This window comes from Ochotona curzoniae, unplaced genomic scaffold (genome assembly GCF_017591425.1).
Source record: "Ochotona curzoniae isolate NIBS_2020 unplaced genomic scaffold, NIBS_Ocur_1.0 scaffold_4701, whole genome shotgun sequence".
Taxonomy (NCBI): Eukaryota; Metazoa; Chordata; class Mammalia; order Lagomorpha; family Ochotonidae; genus Ochotona; species Ochotona curzoniae.
The window spans coordinates 16620429-16641313 of record NW_024467122.1 but is presented as its reverse complement, the minus strand read 5'-3'; the positions used below and the strand labels follow the sequence as shown (position 1 = coordinate 16641313).

General features: G+C 41.8%; 1 protein-coding gene across 2 annotated transcripts in view; it reads right to left on the bottom strand.

Moving 5' to 3' along the window:
• WDHD1 (WD repeat and HMG-box DNA binding protein 1) overlaps positions 1-20885 on the bottom strand; it is a 56993-nt gene that overhangs the window by 16846 nt on the left and 19262 nt on the right. For both annotated transcript variants that reach the window (XM_040969319.1, XM_040969318.1), the window contains 5 exons: positions 20125-20306; positions 18796-18980; positions 14277-14518; positions 11221-11358; positions 8068-8224 (listed from right to left, as the gene is read on the bottom strand). In XM_040969319.1, coding sequence (XP_040825253.1) covers positions 8068-8224; positions 11221-11358; positions 14277-14518; positions 18796-18980; positions 20125-20306 — 904 coding nt within the window. The remainder of the gene's footprint in view (positions 1-8067; positions 8225-11220; positions 11359-14276; positions 14519-18795; positions 18981-20124; positions 20307-20885) is intronic.

Sequence of the window (20885 nt, the reverse complement as noted above, 5' to 3'; positions counted from 1 at the left end):
CAGCTTCCCACTAATGTGCTTGAAACGAGAGAAGATGGTCCAATTTACTCAGGCCCTTGAGTACCCATATTAACCAAATTTCCACCAACCATAAGGGTGATCTGGACTGAGTCCTGGATCCTGGCTTTGGCCTGGAGCAATCTCAGCCACTGAGAACATTTGGGTATGAACCAACAGGTGGGAGCCTACTCTCTCTCAAATGCAACTAATTTTTAAAAAAGATTATAACCTGTGTTTCAGCAGCTTAAACCACAGCTTTGGATGCCGGCATTCCTGCTAATACTCTTGGAAAGGCAGAAGATGACAGCCCAACTACTCGGATTCCTGCCACCAACGTGGGAATTCTGGATGCAGTTCTCCTGGCTTTGGCATGGCTGAACTCCAGCTGTTGTGGGCATTTGGGGCAAGAACTCTCTCTGTACCTCCCACTTTTTCTGTGGTTCTGACTTCATAAGACTTGGTCTAAAACTTCTCTGACTCAGTAAAATATTCAGAGGCCCATCATGAAGCGCACTTACTCAACTTACCAATGAAAAAGAATTAACAAAAGAACTACATATCTATCCTCAAAATCATTACAAAACTACTGTAAAACCACAGTTGTAAACTATAAATGTTATTTCCTATTTTCATCGAGTAATTTTAACAGTGCCTTGTTTAATGCTTAACAGGCATTCATTTAACTTAGAATAAAGCTCTTGATGGGCCCAGCGCCGTGGCCTAGCGGCTAAAGTCCTCACCTTGAATGCGCTGGGATCCCATATGGGCACTGGTTCCAATCCCAGCACCTCCACTTCCCATCCAGCTCCCTGCTTGTGGCCTGGGAAAGCAGTCAAGGACAGTCTAATGCTTTGGGATCCTGCACCCGCGTGGGAGACCTGGAAAAAGTTCCTGGCTTCAAATTGGCACAGCACAGGCCATTGTGCTCACTTGAGTGAATCATCGGACAGAAGATCTTCCTCTCTGTCTCTCCTCCTCTCTGTATATCTGACTTTTCAATAAAAATAAATAAATCTTTTAAAAAAAATAAAGCTCTTGAGCCTGGGCAGTAGGACATAGAGAAATACTAGGTAAAAATTAGGCACTTGGGTTCAAGTTCTTTTCTTTTTTTTTTTAAGATTTATTTTTATTATTTTTTTATTGGAAAGGCGGATATACACAGAGGAGAGACAGAGAGGAAGATCTTCCGTCCGATGATTCACTCCCCAAGTGAGCGCAACAGCCGATACTATGCCAATCCGAAGCCAGGAGCCTCTTGCGGGTCTCCCACGCGGGTACAGGGTCCCAAAGCTTTGGGTCGTCCTCGACTGCTTTCCCGGGCCACAGGCAGGGAGCTGGAAGGGAAGTGGGGCTGTGGGGATAGAACCGGCGCCCATATGGGATCCTGGGCGTGCAAGGCGAGGACCTTAACCACTGCGCCACCGCTCCGGGCCCTCAAGTTCTTTTCATAAGCACCTCCTAGCATTGTTAAATACCCACTAAAACAGTGCAAGTAAGTGGCAGTATTCAGGAATCTTTTTCATGAGATGTTTAATACCTTTCCTTCTTAACTACATAACTAAAATACAGACATGATTTTTAGAGTTCCAGGAGAAAGTGCCACGGTGTAGCCAGTTAAACCACCAACAGCAATGCCTGCACACTCCCATATCAGTGCCAGTTTATGTCCCAGCTGCTCTCTTGTGATCCAGCCGTCTGCTGATGGCCTGAGAAAGCAGCAGATGGTCCAAGCACCTGCCTTCCTGCACCCGCACGCTTTGGCCTGATCTAACTCCAGCCGCTGCAGCCATTAGGAAACAAAGCAGGAGATGGAAGATCACTTTCTGGTCTTTCCATCTGTCTCTGACGCAGCCTTTCCAATCAATTTTTTTAAATCTTTCAAAAAAAAAAGTTCCATTTTTTAAAATATAATCACCCAGGAATAAATCAAATTTGAGAACTCTCCTGTGATGATTCTGTCATGCACCTATTCACAAAAATCACTTTTTACTACTCTGGCTATATGAAAAAGACACAACATGTACACTCATAAAGTAAGTACCATTATAAATAAATAAATAAATAAATAAATAAATATGCAGACATTAACAGAAGAGGTAGGCATAGTGAGAAGAATGTTAATTCAAGATTCTCTTTTCTGTAATACAAGTTCTATTTCTTTGCTTAAAAATGTTACAGCTCAAATACTTTGATATACAGACAGCAAACAATTGTCACAAAAAAAAGGAATACTGACTAGGATTTTATTTTATTGGTACATTCTAATTCACACTTACATCAAAAACACTTAGCCTTACACATTTGAACCACAAAGACTTTTCTGTTATTTATACCTCTCTTAGCGAAATTACAAGAAAAAACAAACATACTCTGACTGTAAATCTGGTAGGTTTGCCTATGAATGACTTCCTAGAAATCATTTGGTTGAGAAAATGTGGGGGGAAAAATAAACATAATCTACAAAGGAGGAAAAAAAATTTCACTTTAAACCTTTTTCAAAGTGATCACACAATCTGTTCTTTATTATAGCAAAGCAAGAGTTGAAAAACATTAGGTGGAGAAAGCTGGGACCAATCCCAGATCAACCTAGCCACACTCAGCAAGCTTTGCTTTCTCTGTGTACATTTGGCTCTCACTCCAAGGACTTTGTTCACACCTCTACTCCAAAGTACTCACTCAGGAACAGGACAATGGTTTTACAAGCCTATTTCTTCCAGGTCACAAGCCTTATTCACTTTTTTATAGCGCAGCACATAGAATCAGTACTTCAAAGATAGCTTGTAAAAAAACAAATTTTAAATAAGTTTATAAAGTTTATTTTGGTACAAAAAGTTTTGAAATCTACCCATATTTTTTTCATAACAGACATTTCTCATGAATTTGTCGGAGACCCTGCACATGCATGGTTCAAGTGCTCAGGCTTGGACAGCTGGCAGAAGCTCCTGGCTCCTGGCTGCAGCCAGGCCCAGCACTGGCTGGTGTGGCCATCTGGAAAGCAAACTGGCAGATGGACAATCTCCATTTCTTTCTGCAACTCTGCTAAATAAATCAGTCCTTTAAGGCAAGACTTTCTTACCGTTATTTCATATGACAGAGAATTAAGCACTCTTTAGGCCATGGACAGAATATGCCTCCTTCTTCACTATCTAATTCAAAACACTCTCATGAACCTACAATCTCATACCCACAAACAGCTAACTATTCTCCAGCCGCCATACCCACCCTGCCCCCTAGTCTCTGGCAACACCAATCTACATTTTTTTCTCTCATGATAGCCTGTTCTGGACATTTCACACGAACGGAATCACATAGAATGTGGCCTTTTGCTTCTGGCTTCCTAGACTTAGCATGATGTTTTCAAGATTCATCCCTGTGGTAGTATAGTCAGTACTTCATACTTTCTCATAGCCCACAGGAGAGGGAGGAGGAGGAGGGTGAGGGAGGAGGAAAAGAGTTGGCAAAGTGAGAGACAGGAAGAAAGGAGAGAAGGGAAAAGGAAGAGGCAAAGGGAGAGAAAAGTCTCGTTGGCCTGTAACTCCAGATTTCCAAGTGATACGGACCCCACTTCCTGAGCCGTCACCTGCTGCCGGCCAGGGTTCTACATTAGCAGGAAGCTGGAATCAGGAAGAGCTAGGACTTGAACCCCTGCACTCTGAAATGAATTCTGGGCGTGTCAACTGGTGGCCTTATTTTAATACCAAAGGCCCATTGCTCTCTCTTTTTCAGTAAAGTCCTCCTATATGCCAATGGGTGTGAAAGACTATAAGTAGTCTTGACTTGTAATTCTCTAAGGAGAATGATACTTAACGCCTATCAGTGTGTATCTTTTTCCAAGAAATCCTTTTCAAACCTTTGAAGTGGGTTGTCTTTTTCTGAACTGTAGTGCTTGGGATCCTCTAGTTACAAGTCACTTAGCACATCTACTATTCACTTAAAAAAAAAAAAAACTAGATAGTAATTTGCTGTATAGGTGCATAGCATATATTCGGAAATTTAATTTCCAGTCTCTTGATAATACTAGCAATTTCACACACACAATATCTCTTACATATATCATTTCTCACACGTGCTAGCAGCAGCACTTCCCAAGCTCATGTTCCCGCGAATCACTCAGGATCTTGTAAAAGGACAGTTTCTGATTCAGCAGGTCTGACAGCAGCAGGGATTTGGCATTTCCAACAAGCTCCCTGATAACACTGATGCTGCAAGGCCATGGATCATATTTAAAATAATAAGTATGCGTGGCCTTTTAAAAGTCCAAGGAAAATGTGTATCACAGAAAAATCATGAGTAATTTCAACGTGTATGTGTGTCAAAGCAAATTATGTTTTGCTTCCACTTTCCATGAACTTTTGTACCTTGGTTCTAGGGTATCTGTGAGACATAGTCTAGTTACTGGGTCCAAAACAAGATACACACTTCCACTTTGGATAGCTCTTAACAAACTGCTCTCCATAGGGGCTATGCCCGTTTCTATTGCAAAAAGCAATGAATGAGCATGGTTAATTCCTCAAAGCCTCACCAAGGAAGACCGTCATCAAACTTTCAGATTTTTCTGATCGGGAAAATAAAATTCAAAGGAGGCCAGTATATCCTCCGCCTATGGAGCTGACTTCCCGTATAGGCACTAGTTCATATTTCAGCTGCTCCACTTTTTATTTACTAAAAGATGTATTTATTTTGAACGTCAGAGTTATATAGAAGAAAAGACTCAGAGATCTTCCAAGTGTTGGCTCACTCCTCAAATGGCCGCAATGGCCACAGCAGGGTGGATCTGAAGCCAGGAGTTTCTTCTAGGTCTCCCAAAGCAGTGCAAGGAACCCAGTACCATTTCCTCAGCTTTTTGCAGTGGAGCAGGAAGGACTTGAAAAGGCACTCACATGGCATGTCGATGCTGCAGACAGAGTGTTAGTTTGCTAGGCCACCGCTCCAGCCCAATTCCTCCACTTCTGATCCAGCTCCCTGCTTACAGCCTGGGAAAGCAGCAGAGGGTGGCCCAAGTCTTCGGGAGCCTGCACTCACATGGGAGATCCAGAAGAAGCTCCCGGCTCACAGCTCTAGACATGCCCAGTTCTGGTCATGGTGGTCATGGAAGTGCATGGAAGACCTCTCTTTCTCTGTAATTCTGACTCTCAAGTAAAAATGAATAAATAAACAGAAAATTGTGAGGCAAGAATTCAGCCTAGTAATTACGATGTCCATATCCCACACTAAAGCACCTGTGTTAAATTCCCAGCTCTTCTTCCTTCCTGATTCCAGTTTCCTGATAAGGCACACTCTGGGAGGCAATGGTGACAGATTAGGTATCTGGGGTTCCTGTCATTCACACAGAAGACTTGGGTGGAATGTCCAGTTCCAGCTTTGGCCCTGGCCTGGCGCTTGTGGGCATTTCAGAAATGAACCAATGGATGGGAACTTGCTCGCTCCTTCTTTCTGGCTCTCAATTTCTTTCAATTTAAGAAAATTACTTTTTGTTGGCTTATATTTACAATCAATGATCCTGATTATCTCTTCATATATTTAAAAGCCATTTGTATTTCCCTTAGTGAATACTGCCTCTTGACATTCAACTTACAGTCTGTGACATAAATGGCTCCAAGTAATTTTTTAACGTTTATTTATTTTTTATTGGAAAGGCAGATTTTACACAGAAAAGAAGATCTATCATCCACTGATTCACTCCCCAAGTGGCTGCAATGGCTGGAGCTGCGCCTATCCGAAACTAGGAGTCAGGCGCTTCCTCTGGGTCTCCCACATGGGTGCAGAGTCCCAAGGCTTTGGCACATGCTCCATTGCTTTCCCAGGCTAGAAGTAGGGAGCTAAATTGAAGGTGGAGCATAGAGAACACAAACCAGGGCCATATGATATTCCAGAATGTGCAAGGTGAGGATTGAGTCACTGAGTCATAACACTAGGACCCAAGTAATGTTTTTTGTTTTTAATTTACTTAGTTTAGAGCCCGGCACAGTAGCCTAGCAGCTAAAGTCTTCACCTTACATGCACTGGGATCCCATATGGGCCTAAAACCTTGGGTCCTGAACCCACATGGCTGAACCAGAAGAAGCTCCTGGCTCCTGGCTTTGGATCAGCTCAGCTCGGGCTGTTGTAACCACTTGGGGAGTGAACTAGCAGACAGAAGATTTTCCTCTTTCTCCCCTTCTCTCTGTAAATCTGCCTTTCCAGTAAAAAACAAAATCAATTTTTTAAAAAAGAAAAGTTTTCTTTGGCTAGTGTGATGGCTTAACTAGGTAATATTCCACCTGCAAATGCCACCATTCCACATGGGAGCCGGTTCATGTCCCGGCTGCTCCATTTCCTCCAGCTCCCCACTTACAGCCTGGGAAAGCAGCAGAGGATGGCTCAAAGCCTTGGGACACTGCACCCACATGGGAAACCTGGAAGAAGCTCCTAGCTCCCTGCTCCTGCCTATGGATTGGCTCAGCTCCAGCCATTGCATCCACCTGAGGAGTGAACCAGTAGATAGAAGAGCTTTCTCTCTGACTCTACTTCTCTCTATAAACCTGCCTTTTCAATAAGAGTAAAGAAATATATAAAAAGAAAAAAAAGCTTTCTGAGGCCTGGCATTGTGGTGTGGTGGGAAAACTACCACCTGTGATGCCAGCATCCCATTTGAGAGGTGGTTTGAGTCTTGGCTACTTAATCCAGCTCCCAGCTAGTATGTCTGGGAAAGAAGTGGCTGATGTCTAAGTGCATCCACGTGGGAAACCAGGAAGAAAATCCTGGCTCCTGGCCCAGTTCTGGCCAAAGCAGCCATTTGCGGAGCAAACCAGCAGGTGAACTCTGCCTATCAAATAAATCTTAAAACAAATTTTGTGTGATCAGCCCACCTAGAAAGTATCCTTCTGTTATTGTGCACCGTGGATCTGGTCAAAGTAAATAGCAGAATTTACCCCAAGCAATATTCTACTGGCTTGCTTCTGTTTTCTGATTCTCCAGATTTCACCCTGGGAAAGCAGAGGACTCTTTATTCATGTCCAGGCCATGTCATTCAGGGGTTGAGCAGGAGGGAAGAAGGCATGGAAGGACGGATAGGACACCTAGGCCACAACCCACAGAAGGCCCAGGAAATCATTTGGTCTGGTCCTGCCAAGGTAATCACAGGCGGGACCTGGAATTCAAGAAATCTGTAGTAGACTGATGTTTATGATGATAATTTTGTATTGCTCATGAATTTTATAAATAACCAAATGGCCTTTGACAAAGTTTTCCCACCACTGTTTTAGATAAAGAAAATATCACATATCAAAAAGGAGGAAAATCTACCAACAACTAAATTGCAGCCGAATGGACTGAGAAGTTTACACTTAAAGTCACCTATTAACTTTCTACTTGTTCTCTGCTCTGTTGTGCCAACTAAACAAAAACTCTCAAAAGAAAAATCGGCAAAATTATCAGACTTTTAATTCTAAGTTAAAGCTCAAAATAACTGTCACAAAAGATGAAACACCATGTTAAACCCGAATATCTGCTCCCTGTCTCAAATGAAGCCAAAGCCACTCCAATGAACTTAATTTCAATTGTGTTCAAAACTTTCAAGTAATCAGTAGACAAGTTCAAAGTGAGTATATGTATATTTACAATTTAGTAACTATGTAAAGCTAATAAACAGAGTAAGATGAAAGACAAATACACTCAAAAAGCCTCATACAGAGATTTCAAGTACTTTTTAGAACCAACTAATTTGGGCCCAGTATGATGGCTCAGTGGCTAAATCCTTGCCTTGCAAGCACCGGTTCCCATATGGGCACTGGGTTTGTGTCCCAGCTTTTCCACTTCTCTCCAGCTTCTTGCTTGTGGCCTGGGAAAGTGATGCAGAATAGTCCAAAATCTTGGGACCGTACACCTAAATGAAAGAAGCAGAGGAAGCTCCCGGCTCCTGACTTTGGATCACCTTAGCTCCGGCCATTACAGCCAGTTGGGGAATAAACCAGCAAATGGAAGATCTTCCTTACTCTCTCCTTCTCTTTATAAATCTGTCTTCTCAATTAAAAAAAAAAAAAATCTTAAAAACAACAAAAATAAAAAAGCCCAATCAATCTTACCCACCTTAGTTGCTGGGGATTTTCATGGATGCCAACTACCCAATAGTGATCAGATTTTCCTTTGCAGTGCTCTCTGGTATTACATACGGGAGTCCACGTGTCAGCAAGGCCTCTGTTAAGCATTCGAACCCAGCCTTCTGAGTCCACATAACAGGGAGTACCTAGACACCAACATAAAAAGGAAGCCCTTGGAAATGTCTGTCAGCATTCATTTCAAAAGCAAAAGGTAAATAATATAAGATTATTTTTCTTAACATTTCATTAATCACGCAGAATAGGACCTAAGAAAAATTGTACGTAATATGATTGGAATTGGTACAAATAAAGAGAAAAACCTGAGTTTCAGTGAAAGTATGCCACCTGCTGGACTGTAACAAAAATAATCCTTAAGTCACTGTGATTTTAAAAAAGAGAATCTGAAGGCACCCAGTTAACACTTAGAAAAATGATCAGCACCCAACATGAAGTGGTGACAATAAATATGGCTTTGATACTCTTGTTTCAAACTCTCTTTTTAGTCCCTGTCACTACTCTGTCACCCAAGTACCAATTAAGCAATTATATATAGGAATCAGGTAAACATTGTTCTTTCCCATCTCAGGAAATAAGTGGCAACTTACATAATCACTGTTTTACATTATCACACTGCAAGCACCAATTTCTAGAACATGAGTCTGGTTCTTAGAGAGAAAATAAAATTATACAAATGAGAGCTAGTGATGTACATAGTATTAAAGCATTGACCAGGTGAGTGTTAAGAGTTGAAAAAAAGATGTCCACATGGGACCCGTCATGCTGCAAGGATCCCATATGGGCGCAAGTTCATATGCTGGCTGCTCCACTATACATCAAACTCACTATTTGTAGCCTGGGAAAGCAGTTGAGGACAGCCCAAAGCTAGGGACCCTGCACACACATGTGGGAGATCTTGAAGAGACTCCATGCTCCTAGCTTCAGACTGGCTCACCTCTAGCCGTTGCAGCCGCTTGGGGAGGGAATCAACGGACGGAAAATCATCCTCTCCTCCACTCTGTATAACTAACTTCACAACAAAAATAAATAAATCTTAAAAAAAAAAAAACACAAAAAACAAAAAAACCCCTCAGAGTCTGGCGTGATAACGTAATGGTTAAAGTCTTTGTCTTGCACGCACCGGGATGCCATATGGGCACCTGTTCTAATTCTGGCGGCCCCACTTCCCATCCAGCTTCCTGTTTGTGGCCTGGGGAAGCAGGAGTGGATGGCCCAAAGCCTTGGGACCTTGCATCTGCATGGGAGACCAGGAAGAGCTCCTGGCTCCTGGCTTCAGACTGGGAGGCAGCAACACAAGGACCCAAGGACTGGAACTGTCATCTCACGGCTCCCACAGTGAATGTCAGTAGTGAGTTGAATCAAGGCAAAACTGGATTCCAGGCACTCTGACATAGCATTCAGGCATTCCAAACAGTGGTTTAATCCACTGAGCCAGAATGCCCACTCCAGAAACGACTGGTATTTTAAAAAACAAACAACAGTTTACAATGATATAAATAAAGGCCAGAAAATGCTAATAACAGAAATATTAGAGACAGGGATTTACAATAAAGTACTGCTCGGTGTCCTTCAAGACATCTGTAGCTTAGCGGCTAAAGTCCTCACCTTGCATGCACCAGGATCCCATATGGGTGTGGTGTGAGTTTGTATGTTGGTTGCTCCACGTCCCTTCCAGCTCCCTGCCTGTGACCTGTGAAAGCAGTTGACGATGGCCCAAAGCCTTGGAACCTTGCACCCATGTGAGAGACCTGGAAGAAACTCCTGGCTTCAGATCAGCTTGGCTGCAGCCGTTAAGGCTACTTGGGAAGTAATCCAGCAGATGGAAGATCTTTCTGTCTCTCCTTCTCTCTGTATATATGTTTTTCCAATAAAAATAAATAAATCTAAAAAAAAAGTCTGTCATAAGCCACTAAGAAAGGATCTGTAACAACAATGTCCAAGAAAAACACGAGTTAAAAATTTATTTTTAAATTCCTATTTCCAGAAAAAGGTGGGGGTAGAGGGTCAGAATAATGGTGCAGGAAATTAAGCCAAGTTTACAATGTCAGCAGCCCACATGCAAGAGCCAGTTCAAGTTCTAGATGTTTCTTTTTTTTTTTTTAAGATTTACTTCAAAAAGTCAGACATATATAGAGTGGAGGAGAGACAGAAAAATCTTCTGTTCGATGATTCACTCCACAAGTGAGCGCAACGGCCAATGCTGTGCTGATCCAAAGCCAGGAGCCTGCAGTTCTTCCAGGTCTCCCACACAAGTGCAGGGTCCCAAGCCTTTGGGCCGTCCTCGACTGCTTTCCCAGGCGTCAGGCAGGGAGCTGGGTGGGAAGTGGGGCTGCTGGCATTAGAACCAGGACCCATATAGGATCCCAGCATGAGCAAGGTGAGGACTTTAGCCACTAGGCCACCACAGCAGGCCCTAGTTGTTCCATTTTCTATCTACCTTCCTGCTAGTGTTCCTGAGAAAGTAGCAGATGCCATCCCAAGCCCTTAATCTCTGCCTCTCACAAGAAAGGACAAGATGAGACTTTGTAGCTCCTAGCTTGGGTCTGGCCCAGTCCTGCCCGTTATACATTAAGGGAATGGAAAGCAGACAGAAGAACTCTGTCTCTGCTATTCTGCCTTTTAAATAAATAAATATTTTTAAACTTATTTTGAACATTTTAAATTCACAATATTGAAAATATTATTCATATTTTATCAATAATAGAGACCTTTTACATATTTGTTGTTGTTACCAAATCTTCAAAACTCAGAGTATTCTCTGCTTGGAGCACATCTCAATTCAAAATAGCTGCGTTTCAGGCACTCAGTAGTCATATGTGGCATAAGTTACTCCAGTGGACAGTACAGATTTAGAAAATTCCTAGTTTTTTGTGTAGAATCTGCTGGAAAAGACACAACTTTACCACTGATTTACATATCCTTGCTATCTAACAAACTCCCGAGAAGTGTTCTCAGACGTTTAACAACGGCTTGCTTAACAATAGCAGTTTTTCTCCAGTCTTGTTTATGTACTGAAATTTTAAAAATGAAGTATAAGATAATTTATCTTTAAGTTAATTACAGATAAAATAACACAACAATTTCTTATTGGAAAATTTCTATGGTATAAAAAGATTCGTCTTGCCTTCAGCTGAAAACCCAACCCATGCAAGGTAAGATTTCCTTGTAAGAGGAAGAGGGTCTCCACGCAGAATTTGCTTCTTCTTTTTCCCCAGCTCCAGCAGCTGAACTCCAAGACATTGATCCCCATCGAATCCTGTACCTAGGGAGAAAATAAATCACTCATCAAAGATTATTCTATAACACAGTCTAAATTATTTTCCAGAAATCAATTTTATGATAAATTCTGAGACTAATTCACGTTACTTGTTACAGGCAAACCACTTGAGGGATAAATCAGATATTAGAAACAAGTTAATATTGGCCTGGCACGATGGCTCAGTGGCTAAATCCTCACACTGCATGCACTGGGGTCCCATGTGAGTGCTGGTTAGTGTCCTGGCAGCTCTGCCCCCTATCCAGCTCCCTGCTTGTGGCTTGGGAAAGTGGTAGAAGATGGCCTGAGGCCTTAGAACTTTGCACCCCCAGTGGGACCCAGAAGAAGCTCCTGGCTCCTAGTTTTGGATCGGCTCACCTCCAACCATTGCGGTCACCTGCAGAAGGAACCAGCAGATGAAAGATCTTTTTCTCTGTAAAACCACCTTTCCAATAAAAATAGATAAATCTTAAAAAGAAGAAACAAGCTAAAAATTTCTTTCTTTATTTATTTAAGATTGATTTATTTATTGGAAAGTCAGATATACAGAGAGGAGGAGAGACAGAGGAAGATCTTCTGTCTGAGGATTCACACCCCAAGTGAGCACAACGGCCGATGCTATGCTGGTCCGAAGCCAGGAGCCAGGAACTTCCTCCAGGTATCCCACGCGGGTGCAGGGTCCCAAAGCTTTGGGCCGTCCTTGACTGCTTTCCCAGGCCACAAGCAGGGAGCTGGCTGGGAAGTGGAGCTGCCGGGATTAGAACCAGTGCCCATATGGGATCCCGGGGCGTTCAAGGCAAGGACTTTAGCTGCTAGGCCTCGCCGCCGGGCCCACAAGCTAAAAATTTATATAGTCCATTCAAAAAATTATTAAATGGTTATAAATGATCATTCATTTGTTCAGTGCTAGGCTAAGCCAAGGCACAGTTTACATTCAATTTCAGGACAAGACAAAGAAATTCAAAAACAAAAGAATGCAATAAAAAAATAAATATGATCAGGCACTATGGCACAGTGTGTTGAGGCACTCCTTGGGATGCCCATATTCGGCTAACCCTGGAGGGCTTGTGCACTGGAAGGCTCCTGTGCCTGGTCCACAAGGGAGACCCAGATGGAGTTCCTGGCTCTCTGATTTGGCCTGACCAAGGCCTTGCTGTGGCAGGAATTTGGGGAGTAACCCAATAGATTTCTTTCTGTTATTCCACCTTTGAAGAAGATGAAAACAAACATTTAAAAAAATTTTAATGATATGATATAGAAAGCACATTAGTCAATTTTAATTGGATAGTCAGAGGTACCTTCTCTGAGAAAATTTTTTTTTTGTTTTTATTTTTTATCTTTATATTTTTATTATTTCTGGGCCCAGCGCGATAGCCTAGCAGCTAGCCAGGATCCCATATGGGTGCCGGTTCTAATCCTGGCAACCCTGCTTCCCATCTAGCTCCCTGCCTGGAGCCTGGGAAAGCAGTCAAGGACAGCCCAAAGCCTTGGGACCCTACACTCATGTGGGAGACCCAGAAGCGGTTTCAGGCTCCTGGCTTCAGATAGGCCCAGCTCCAACCATCGTGGCCGCTTGGGGAGTGAACTCTCGGACATAAGATCTTTCTGTGTCTCCTCCTCTCTCTATATCTGCCTTTACAGTAAAAAGAAATAAATTTAAAAAAAATTTTTTAAACTATTTCTTGAGAGAGCTATAGAAAGCTCCCATCTAGTTATTTCGTCTACAAATGGATCAGACTAGACTCAAGGACGGAGCAGATTAAGCAGAAACTTAATTCGGGTCTCCCAGGTTGGTGGCAAGGACTCATCTACTCAAGCCATCACCTGTTGCCACTCAGGATCTCCATTGGCAGAAAGAAAAAAATCAGGCACAGAGCTGAGACTCTAACACAGGTACTGTGTGGGCCGCTGAACCTGCAGGTCAAGTTCCTTCCCTTGAGAATGTAAAATTTACACTGAGCTAGGAACTGCAAGCTGGAATCATGCAGCCACGAGGGAAGAGACACTGCAGTAGAAGGGGAACGGCTCATGGAAGGTCAAGTGAAGACTGATATGTCTTTCAGAGCTCTCAGGGAAACTTCAAGTAGGCACCTGTGTGAGCCTAGAGCCACAGCGGCAGTCAGGCCCGATGTTATCAACTTAGAAGTCACAGGCACAGAGGTTTACTGCAAGCCACGAGCCTAGACAAAACCCTGCAAAGTAGTTTGTGATTAAACCATGTAGATCAATTGAAAGTTGCAATTAGCATTAAAGAAAGCTGAAATTAAATAGATGGTGTTCAGGAAACTTTCATTTCAGTCACATTTGCAGACAGGCACAGAGGAGTAAAGAAGCATCTATTTCTCACTGTGGCTAGGCAGCCTAAAGACTGAAGACCCCAAGCCTCGACAGATGACAGCTGAAGCCATGCCCCAGCCAGAAGATCAGCAAGAGGCAGAAAGGAACTGCCTGGGAGAGAAAAAAAATCAGCAGGCTGCTGTTTCAGAATCCCGAAGTGTTTCTGACAGAATCATCAAAAACAGCATCAAGAACCCAACAGCAACTGAGATACAACCAGTGTCAGCACAGTCGCTGGGCCCCGAGGGCGGAGGAGGGAACCCGGAGAGCAGATTTTTCAGTTTTCCACTGTTGGTTTGGTCCCTCTTCCCTAGGTGTTGATCTATTTTGGAAGTATTAAAATTCTGAAAACTCTTTTTGCTTACCAAGAGATAAGATTTAGACATGGAACTAATTAATCAAATTCTACCTATTCTCAACATACTTCTGCTATAAAATAAATGCTTTCATTTTCATTGTGTTAGTAAAGATAATAAAACTACACTCAAGTATCATACTGTTACAAATACTATACAAATGAAATTAAATAAAAAAAGGTTCAAGTTATATTAGTTTTACTTCAGGTTATGACTGGGAAAAAATTTTACCTCTGTGGTAAACAATGAAAAGCTGTTCTCCGTGTCCTGCCATGGACACCACTGGCCCAGGAAGGCTGAAGATCTCTTTCTGAACGCCACCGATAGTGAACAAACGAAGAAGCAAGGCACTCGTGGCAGCGGCCACCCACCCCTGACCGAGACATATGGCTTCAATGTCCTCATTCTGAGGCATGTCCACTATCCACTCTTTGCTTGAATCCCAAGAACTAAAGTGCAGACAGTGAAGCTTGCTAAAAATTAAAATCAGACAGAAAAAAAAAATCAAGCTTTCACATGTGACATTTTTACACACACCTACGATCATCATATCTAATGACAAACCAAGCAGCTTATTATTCTATTATGCACAACCAGTAAAAAAAAAAAAAATGGGTAATGCTACCACCTGCAATGCCAACATTCCTTATGGATGCCAGTTCGAGTCTCAACTACTGCACTTTTTTTTTCTTTAAGATTTTTTTTTTTTTTACAAATCAGATATACAGAGAGGAGGAGTGGAGAGACAGAGAAGAAGATCTTTCGTCCAATGATTCACTCCCCAAGTGACCGCAACGGCCAATGCTGTGCTGATCCAAAGCCAGGATCCAGGAACTTCTTCCGGGTATCCCACGCGGGTGGCAGGGTCCCAAAGCTTTGGGCCGTCCTCGACTGCTTTCCCAGGCTTCAGGCAGGGAGCTGGCTGGGAAGCGGGGCTGCCGGGATTAGAACCAGCGCCCATATGGGATCTCAGGACGTTCGAGGTGAGGACTTTAGCCGCTAGGCCTCGCTGCCGGGGCCCAACTACTGCACTTCTAATTCAGATTTGTGTTAATGTGCCTCAGAAACAGTGGAAGATGCTCCACGTGTTTAGGGCAGCCTCTGCCCCATTTAGGAGACGTGGAAGAAATCTCCGCCCCTGGCTTCGACTTGGCCTGGCCCTCACCATTGTAGCCAGCTGGGTACAATGGGTACCAGCAAAGATCTTTCTCTATCTTTCCTATTTTCTGTCACTCTGCTTTTCAAATAAATACATGAATGTTTTAAAATGTTAATATGAAAAAACAAAACAAAAAATACTACACATATTGCCATCATGGCTAAAAATAGATGTTTTCCATCTTTTTTCTTTGCATGTGCATGTATGTTATTATTAAACACAATTCCAAGCTTCAGAGTGTACATACCACAAGTCAACAGGCAGTTATGATTTTCTAATCAGTAACTTTAATGTGAGATTTAAAGCTCAGGATATCTAAAACCAAAATTGTACATGCAAATAAATGTTATAATTATACAAAATATCCCAAGTTAACGGCACTGGGAGTCAACATCAATTTATACATTGATTTAATTCAATAATGAAGAGTACTGAATTGATTTTTATAATGTATAAATTAGGAGATGAATTTAAGATGTTACAATGTTCTATTATGACTATAACATACACTCAATCACCTCAGGGTCTTTCTGTTTTTAAGGTTTACTTATATTTTTGCAAAGACAGATATACAAAGATGAGACAGAGAGGAAGATTCACTCCCCAAGTGATCACAACAATTGGAGCTGAGCCAATCTGAAGCCAGGAACCTGGAGCTTCCTCTGGGTCTCCCACATTGTGCGCAGGAACCCAAGGCTTTGGGCCATGCTCGACCATCTTCCCAGGCCACAAGCAGGGAGCTGGCAGGATTATAACCAGTGTCCACATGGGATCCTGGTGCAAGCAAGGCAAGGACTTTAGTCACTAGGATATTTTGCCTGGCCCTGAGGCTCTTGTTAAAAATGCAGATTCTGACTCACAAGGCCTGGTATCAGGTCTTCCCTCTGCATTTTCAACAAGGTCAGAGAAGATCTATACCCCTAGTTTATAGAACAGTTTTATTAGAAAGAAGCAAATATATACATAAAATCAGAAGGATTTTAATTTCATATTATCTAGGAGATAGCTAAATCTGTAAGTATTATGGTTAGCTGAAGAAAAGAGAATAAAATGGCTACAGCAACAAAACTCAGAAAACTATTTCCCTTAAAAAATGTATTTGACAACCAATGCATTCCTGTAACAATTCTCCCACACCCATTTCTCCACCCATTCATTTACCCAATCATCAATCAATCAATTTACCTACTTACCGACCTATCAAATATGTAAAGTCTAAAATATGAGGGTACTTAGAAAAGTTTGTCAAAAGAAGGATTAAAAAATAAGTTCATTCTGATGTAAAGTTTTTTCATAAATGAATTTTTAAAATATATATACTTTTTATTAATTACATTGCATTATATGATACAGTTTCATAGGCTCTGGGAATCCCCCACATAAATGAATTTATATGAGCTTTTAAGGCCCTTCAGGTATGATGGCTCAATTAACTAATCCTCACCTTGCAAGTGCCAGGAGCTCTTATGGGTACTAGTTCATGTCCTGGCTGCTCCACTTCCCATCTAGACCCCTGCTATGGCCTGGGAAAGGATGGCCCCAAAAGCCTTGGGACCGTACACCCACATGGGAGACCAAGAGACTCCTGGTTCTTGCCTTCGGATCAGTTCAGCTCCAACCATTGTGGCCATTTGGGGAGTGAACCCAGCAGACAGAAAATCTTTCTCTGTTTTTCCTTCTCTCTGAAAATCCGTCTTCCTAATAAAAATACATAAATCTTAAAAAAAAAAAAAACTTTTAATAAATCAAGCAAAAAGCATGAATTCACAAAGAGTGTTATTTTTCGTGTGCTTTATTCGTTTTCAAAAAAAACATTTTAAATCTGATCTATAGTGACAACAAGTAAAATCAACAGTCATTCAAGGCTGGGAATGAATTAATTGCTAAGGGTTACAGAACATTTTTGAGTGATTTAAAAAAAAATCCGGGGCCCGGTGCAGTGGCCTAGCGGCTAAATTCCTTGCCTTGAACACACCAGGATCCCTTTAGGGCACCAGTTCTGGTCCTGGCTGCCTAGTTTCTTATCCAGCTCCCTGCTTCTGGCCTAGGAAAGAAGTCGAGGACGGCCCAAAGTCTTGGGACCTTGTACCTATGTGGGAGACCTGGAGGAAGATCCTGGTTCCTGGCTTTGGATTGGCGCAGCTCTGGCCATTGCAGTCTCTGTCTCTCCTCCTCTCTATATATCTGACTTTGCAATAAAAACAACTAAATCTTTTTTAAAAAATCTATATTTTGATTACGAAACTAGCTACCTGGATATATATATATTCACATTTGTAAAGGCATAAAAATATACATCTAAAATAAGTGTATTTTACTGCATATAAATGATACAACAATAAAGCAAGATTTTAAAAATGTTTTCAATACATACATTCATCTACCTAAAAGACAGAGGTAACAGAGAAAGGACGAGAAGATGGAAATGAGAGAGAAAAAAAAAAAAACAGAGTTGGGACAATGTTGGGGTTCAATGAACCCGAGCGAGACTCCAAGTGAGTGAGATGATTTTAATATCTAGTCCAAGGGGCAACCTCTTGCCAGAAGCAAGAAGTGCCCTGAACGAAATAATCGTGGGGTTCTTATAGTAAGAGAATCAAAAGCTACACGACAGTGAGCAAGTGTGTGATTAAGGTTTAATAATGACACAAAATGGAGAGCGTGTGATAGGAATTTACAATGTATAGGCTTAGGGGTCCTGATCATATCACTTCAACGCAGACAGTAATAAAATGGCATGCCATGAAGGTAGCTGTCTTTCCCGGAAATCCAAAAACTCCAAGGTTCTCCCTGTCTCCTGACCGCCTCCTGGTCTTCCAGGAAAAAGCTTTGCGCGTAACAGGACGCAGGTGTCGCTTTGGAGATTCCAGATTCCCAGGAGTACGGTCACCTTTACAATGAACCCTTTCAGACAGAGAAATTTTCCACCTGCTGGTCTACTCTGATGGCTTTCAGGCTGAAGGCGGAAGCCTAGAACCCCTAGAACCCTAGAACCCAGGGGGGTAGCAGAGCCCAAGCACTCGGGCCATCCCCCACTGCCTCCCAAGGTGCACTCCAGCAGGCCAGGACTCTGACACTGGAGACCAGCACAGCAAACAGCAGCTTAATCCTCCTCATTACAATGCTGGTCCCTAGGCTTTCATTTAAACAAGTAGGTTGTATACAGAGAATAATCTAGAAAAATACACAGATTGTTAAGAGTAGTAACACCTGATTCTAGAAATTGTGAGAAATTTTCATTTTCTATTAATTCCATGCTGCCCATCTACAGCCCTATCCATGAATGTGTATTCCTCTTGTAATAATAATACACATTGACAATATAAAACAAAAATTCCATCTGCCCTGCATTAGAAACTATGTCACGTCCTTTTGAGATAAAGTTGGAAATTGCATTAAGAGGATAATTACATCAAAACAGGCATTTTTTTCTCAAGCATTATGGCTGTGCTGGTGTTCATACTGAACAAGCCGTTATGAAATTTCAAACTGCAGAAGAAGTAATTTTGTTTTGTTAACTTTTACCTTTAATTCCAAGTTATTTCTAGCAGTTTAAGAGTGCCAAATTATTCCCAACAGTCTTCAATTTACCTTGCTAGTTCATCCGTGCTTTCACAGGCCAACAAAATAGCTTCGTGGGAAAGATCTGCTATTGTATAATTCAGAGTGTTTGACAGGTGTGTCGCATGGTGTATGGAAGTATCATGGAATTCCACATCTATGGCATTATCTTGCTCATCATTGTAACAGCGAATAATTCCAATGGAGTTCCACACCTACAAATACACAAGATCAAATACAAGCCTCCAAAGAACCAAAGACCCTTAAATCAATACACTAAATTTGCATAAATTCATGAATAATTCAGTCTACATCAAGTTTTGGTCATGAAAGCTACCACATCTCATATAACTAAATAGCTTCAAGTAACAGTAGTAATGTCAAAGCAATGACTAATTCACACAAAATTGACACTAACAAAAAAATTAGGAACTATTAACACAACTGATGGCAATAAAAAGTCTTATTATTTTATTAAATATTATCCTTGATATTTACATAAAAAGTGCTACAAGGCCTGTATCTCTCAAAAGAGAACAAGCAAAGAAAGCCCTTATACTAGAAAATCTCACACAACGAATAAGCAGAAATACTGAAGTTTTTAAGCTCTCAACCTTAAGGTAAAAAGCTAAATCAAGTATATTCAGGGCCTGGCGCAATACTGTAGTAGTTAAAGTCTTCGTCTTGAATGCACCAGGATCCCATGTGGGTACCAGTTCTAATCCCGGCAGCTCAGCTTCCCATCCAGTTTCCTGCCTGTGGCCTGGGAAAGCAGTCGAGGACAGCCCAAAGCTTTGGGACCCTGCACCCGCGTGGGAGACCTGAAAGAAGTTCCTGGCTCCCTGCTCCTGCCAATGGATTGGCTCAGCTCCAGCCATTGCGGCCACTTGGAGCGTGAACCATCAAACGGAAGATCATCTTCTCTGTCTCTCCTCTTCTCTGTATATCTGGCTTTCCAATAAAAATAAATCTTTTAAAAAAAAGTATATTCAAACATCCACTCAGAAACATATTGGCGCTGGTGCTATGGAGTAGTGGGTAAATCTGCCCCTATAGTGCCAGCATCCCACATGAGTAAAAGATCAAATGCCACCTGCTCCATTTCTGATTCAGTTCCTTGCTAATGTCTGGAAAAGTGATGGAAGATGGCTCCAATGTGTGGGCCCTTGCAATTGGACAACCAGGAAGATCTTGGCTCCTGGCTTCCATCTGGCCCAGCTCTAACCATTGTGGCCATTTGAGGAATAAACTAGCAGATGGAAGATCTTTTTTTCTCTTTCTCTCTGTAGCTGCCTGTGCCTTTCAAATAAAAATTAATAAATCTTAAAAACAAACAAAACACCTCAATCCAAGGCTTACCATGAATCTGTGTGTGAGATGCACAGGGGTAGAAGCAGACTGGAAGGGCTTCTGCCGGGGAGTGGGCATGGGCCCTTCGTAAAGCGGCTGCTGAGATGCAACAACAGGCTGATTACGAAAGCTGCCAGCTGGTTCATCGCCTGCCTCCTCTTTGAGTAGACCAGCTTTCAGCATTGTTAGATCTATAATACAAAGGATAATAAAGATAATCATAAATGTTAATGACCTGGGGGAAAACTCTGTGGAATCTATAATCTTTTTCATTTTTTTTTTTACTTAAAAACAGCAGCATGTTATTTGTCTTTTTCAATGTACGTTGTGACAAGAGACAGGGCTGATACAGCAACAATGGCAGTAAAACTGTTAAAGTCATTCGTTGTGAACCATCATTTACTTATAGTGAAAATACTAATTTTATTTAAATCTTTATTTTTTTTTAATATTTTCTAGAAAAGTTCTTCATGTGAAATGGGAATGCATAAAGTGGAATAGTCACCTTTACAAAAATAAACAGCTTGTTTAGTTCTCCAGTTGCAAATTATAAGTTGACCCAATTTTTTTCATAAATGCCTCTTTTACTTGAAAACCAAATGCCAGTAACTGCTGAACAGACTTGGTTATCTGGCAAACATTTTCATGCAAATAAAGTAAACCTGTCAGATAAGAAAAGTAGCTGACACAATTTGCTGTCACTGATAAAATTCGAATTTTTAGGGGAACATTAAAAATTTGAATTGACCACCACGAACTTGACAACTTAC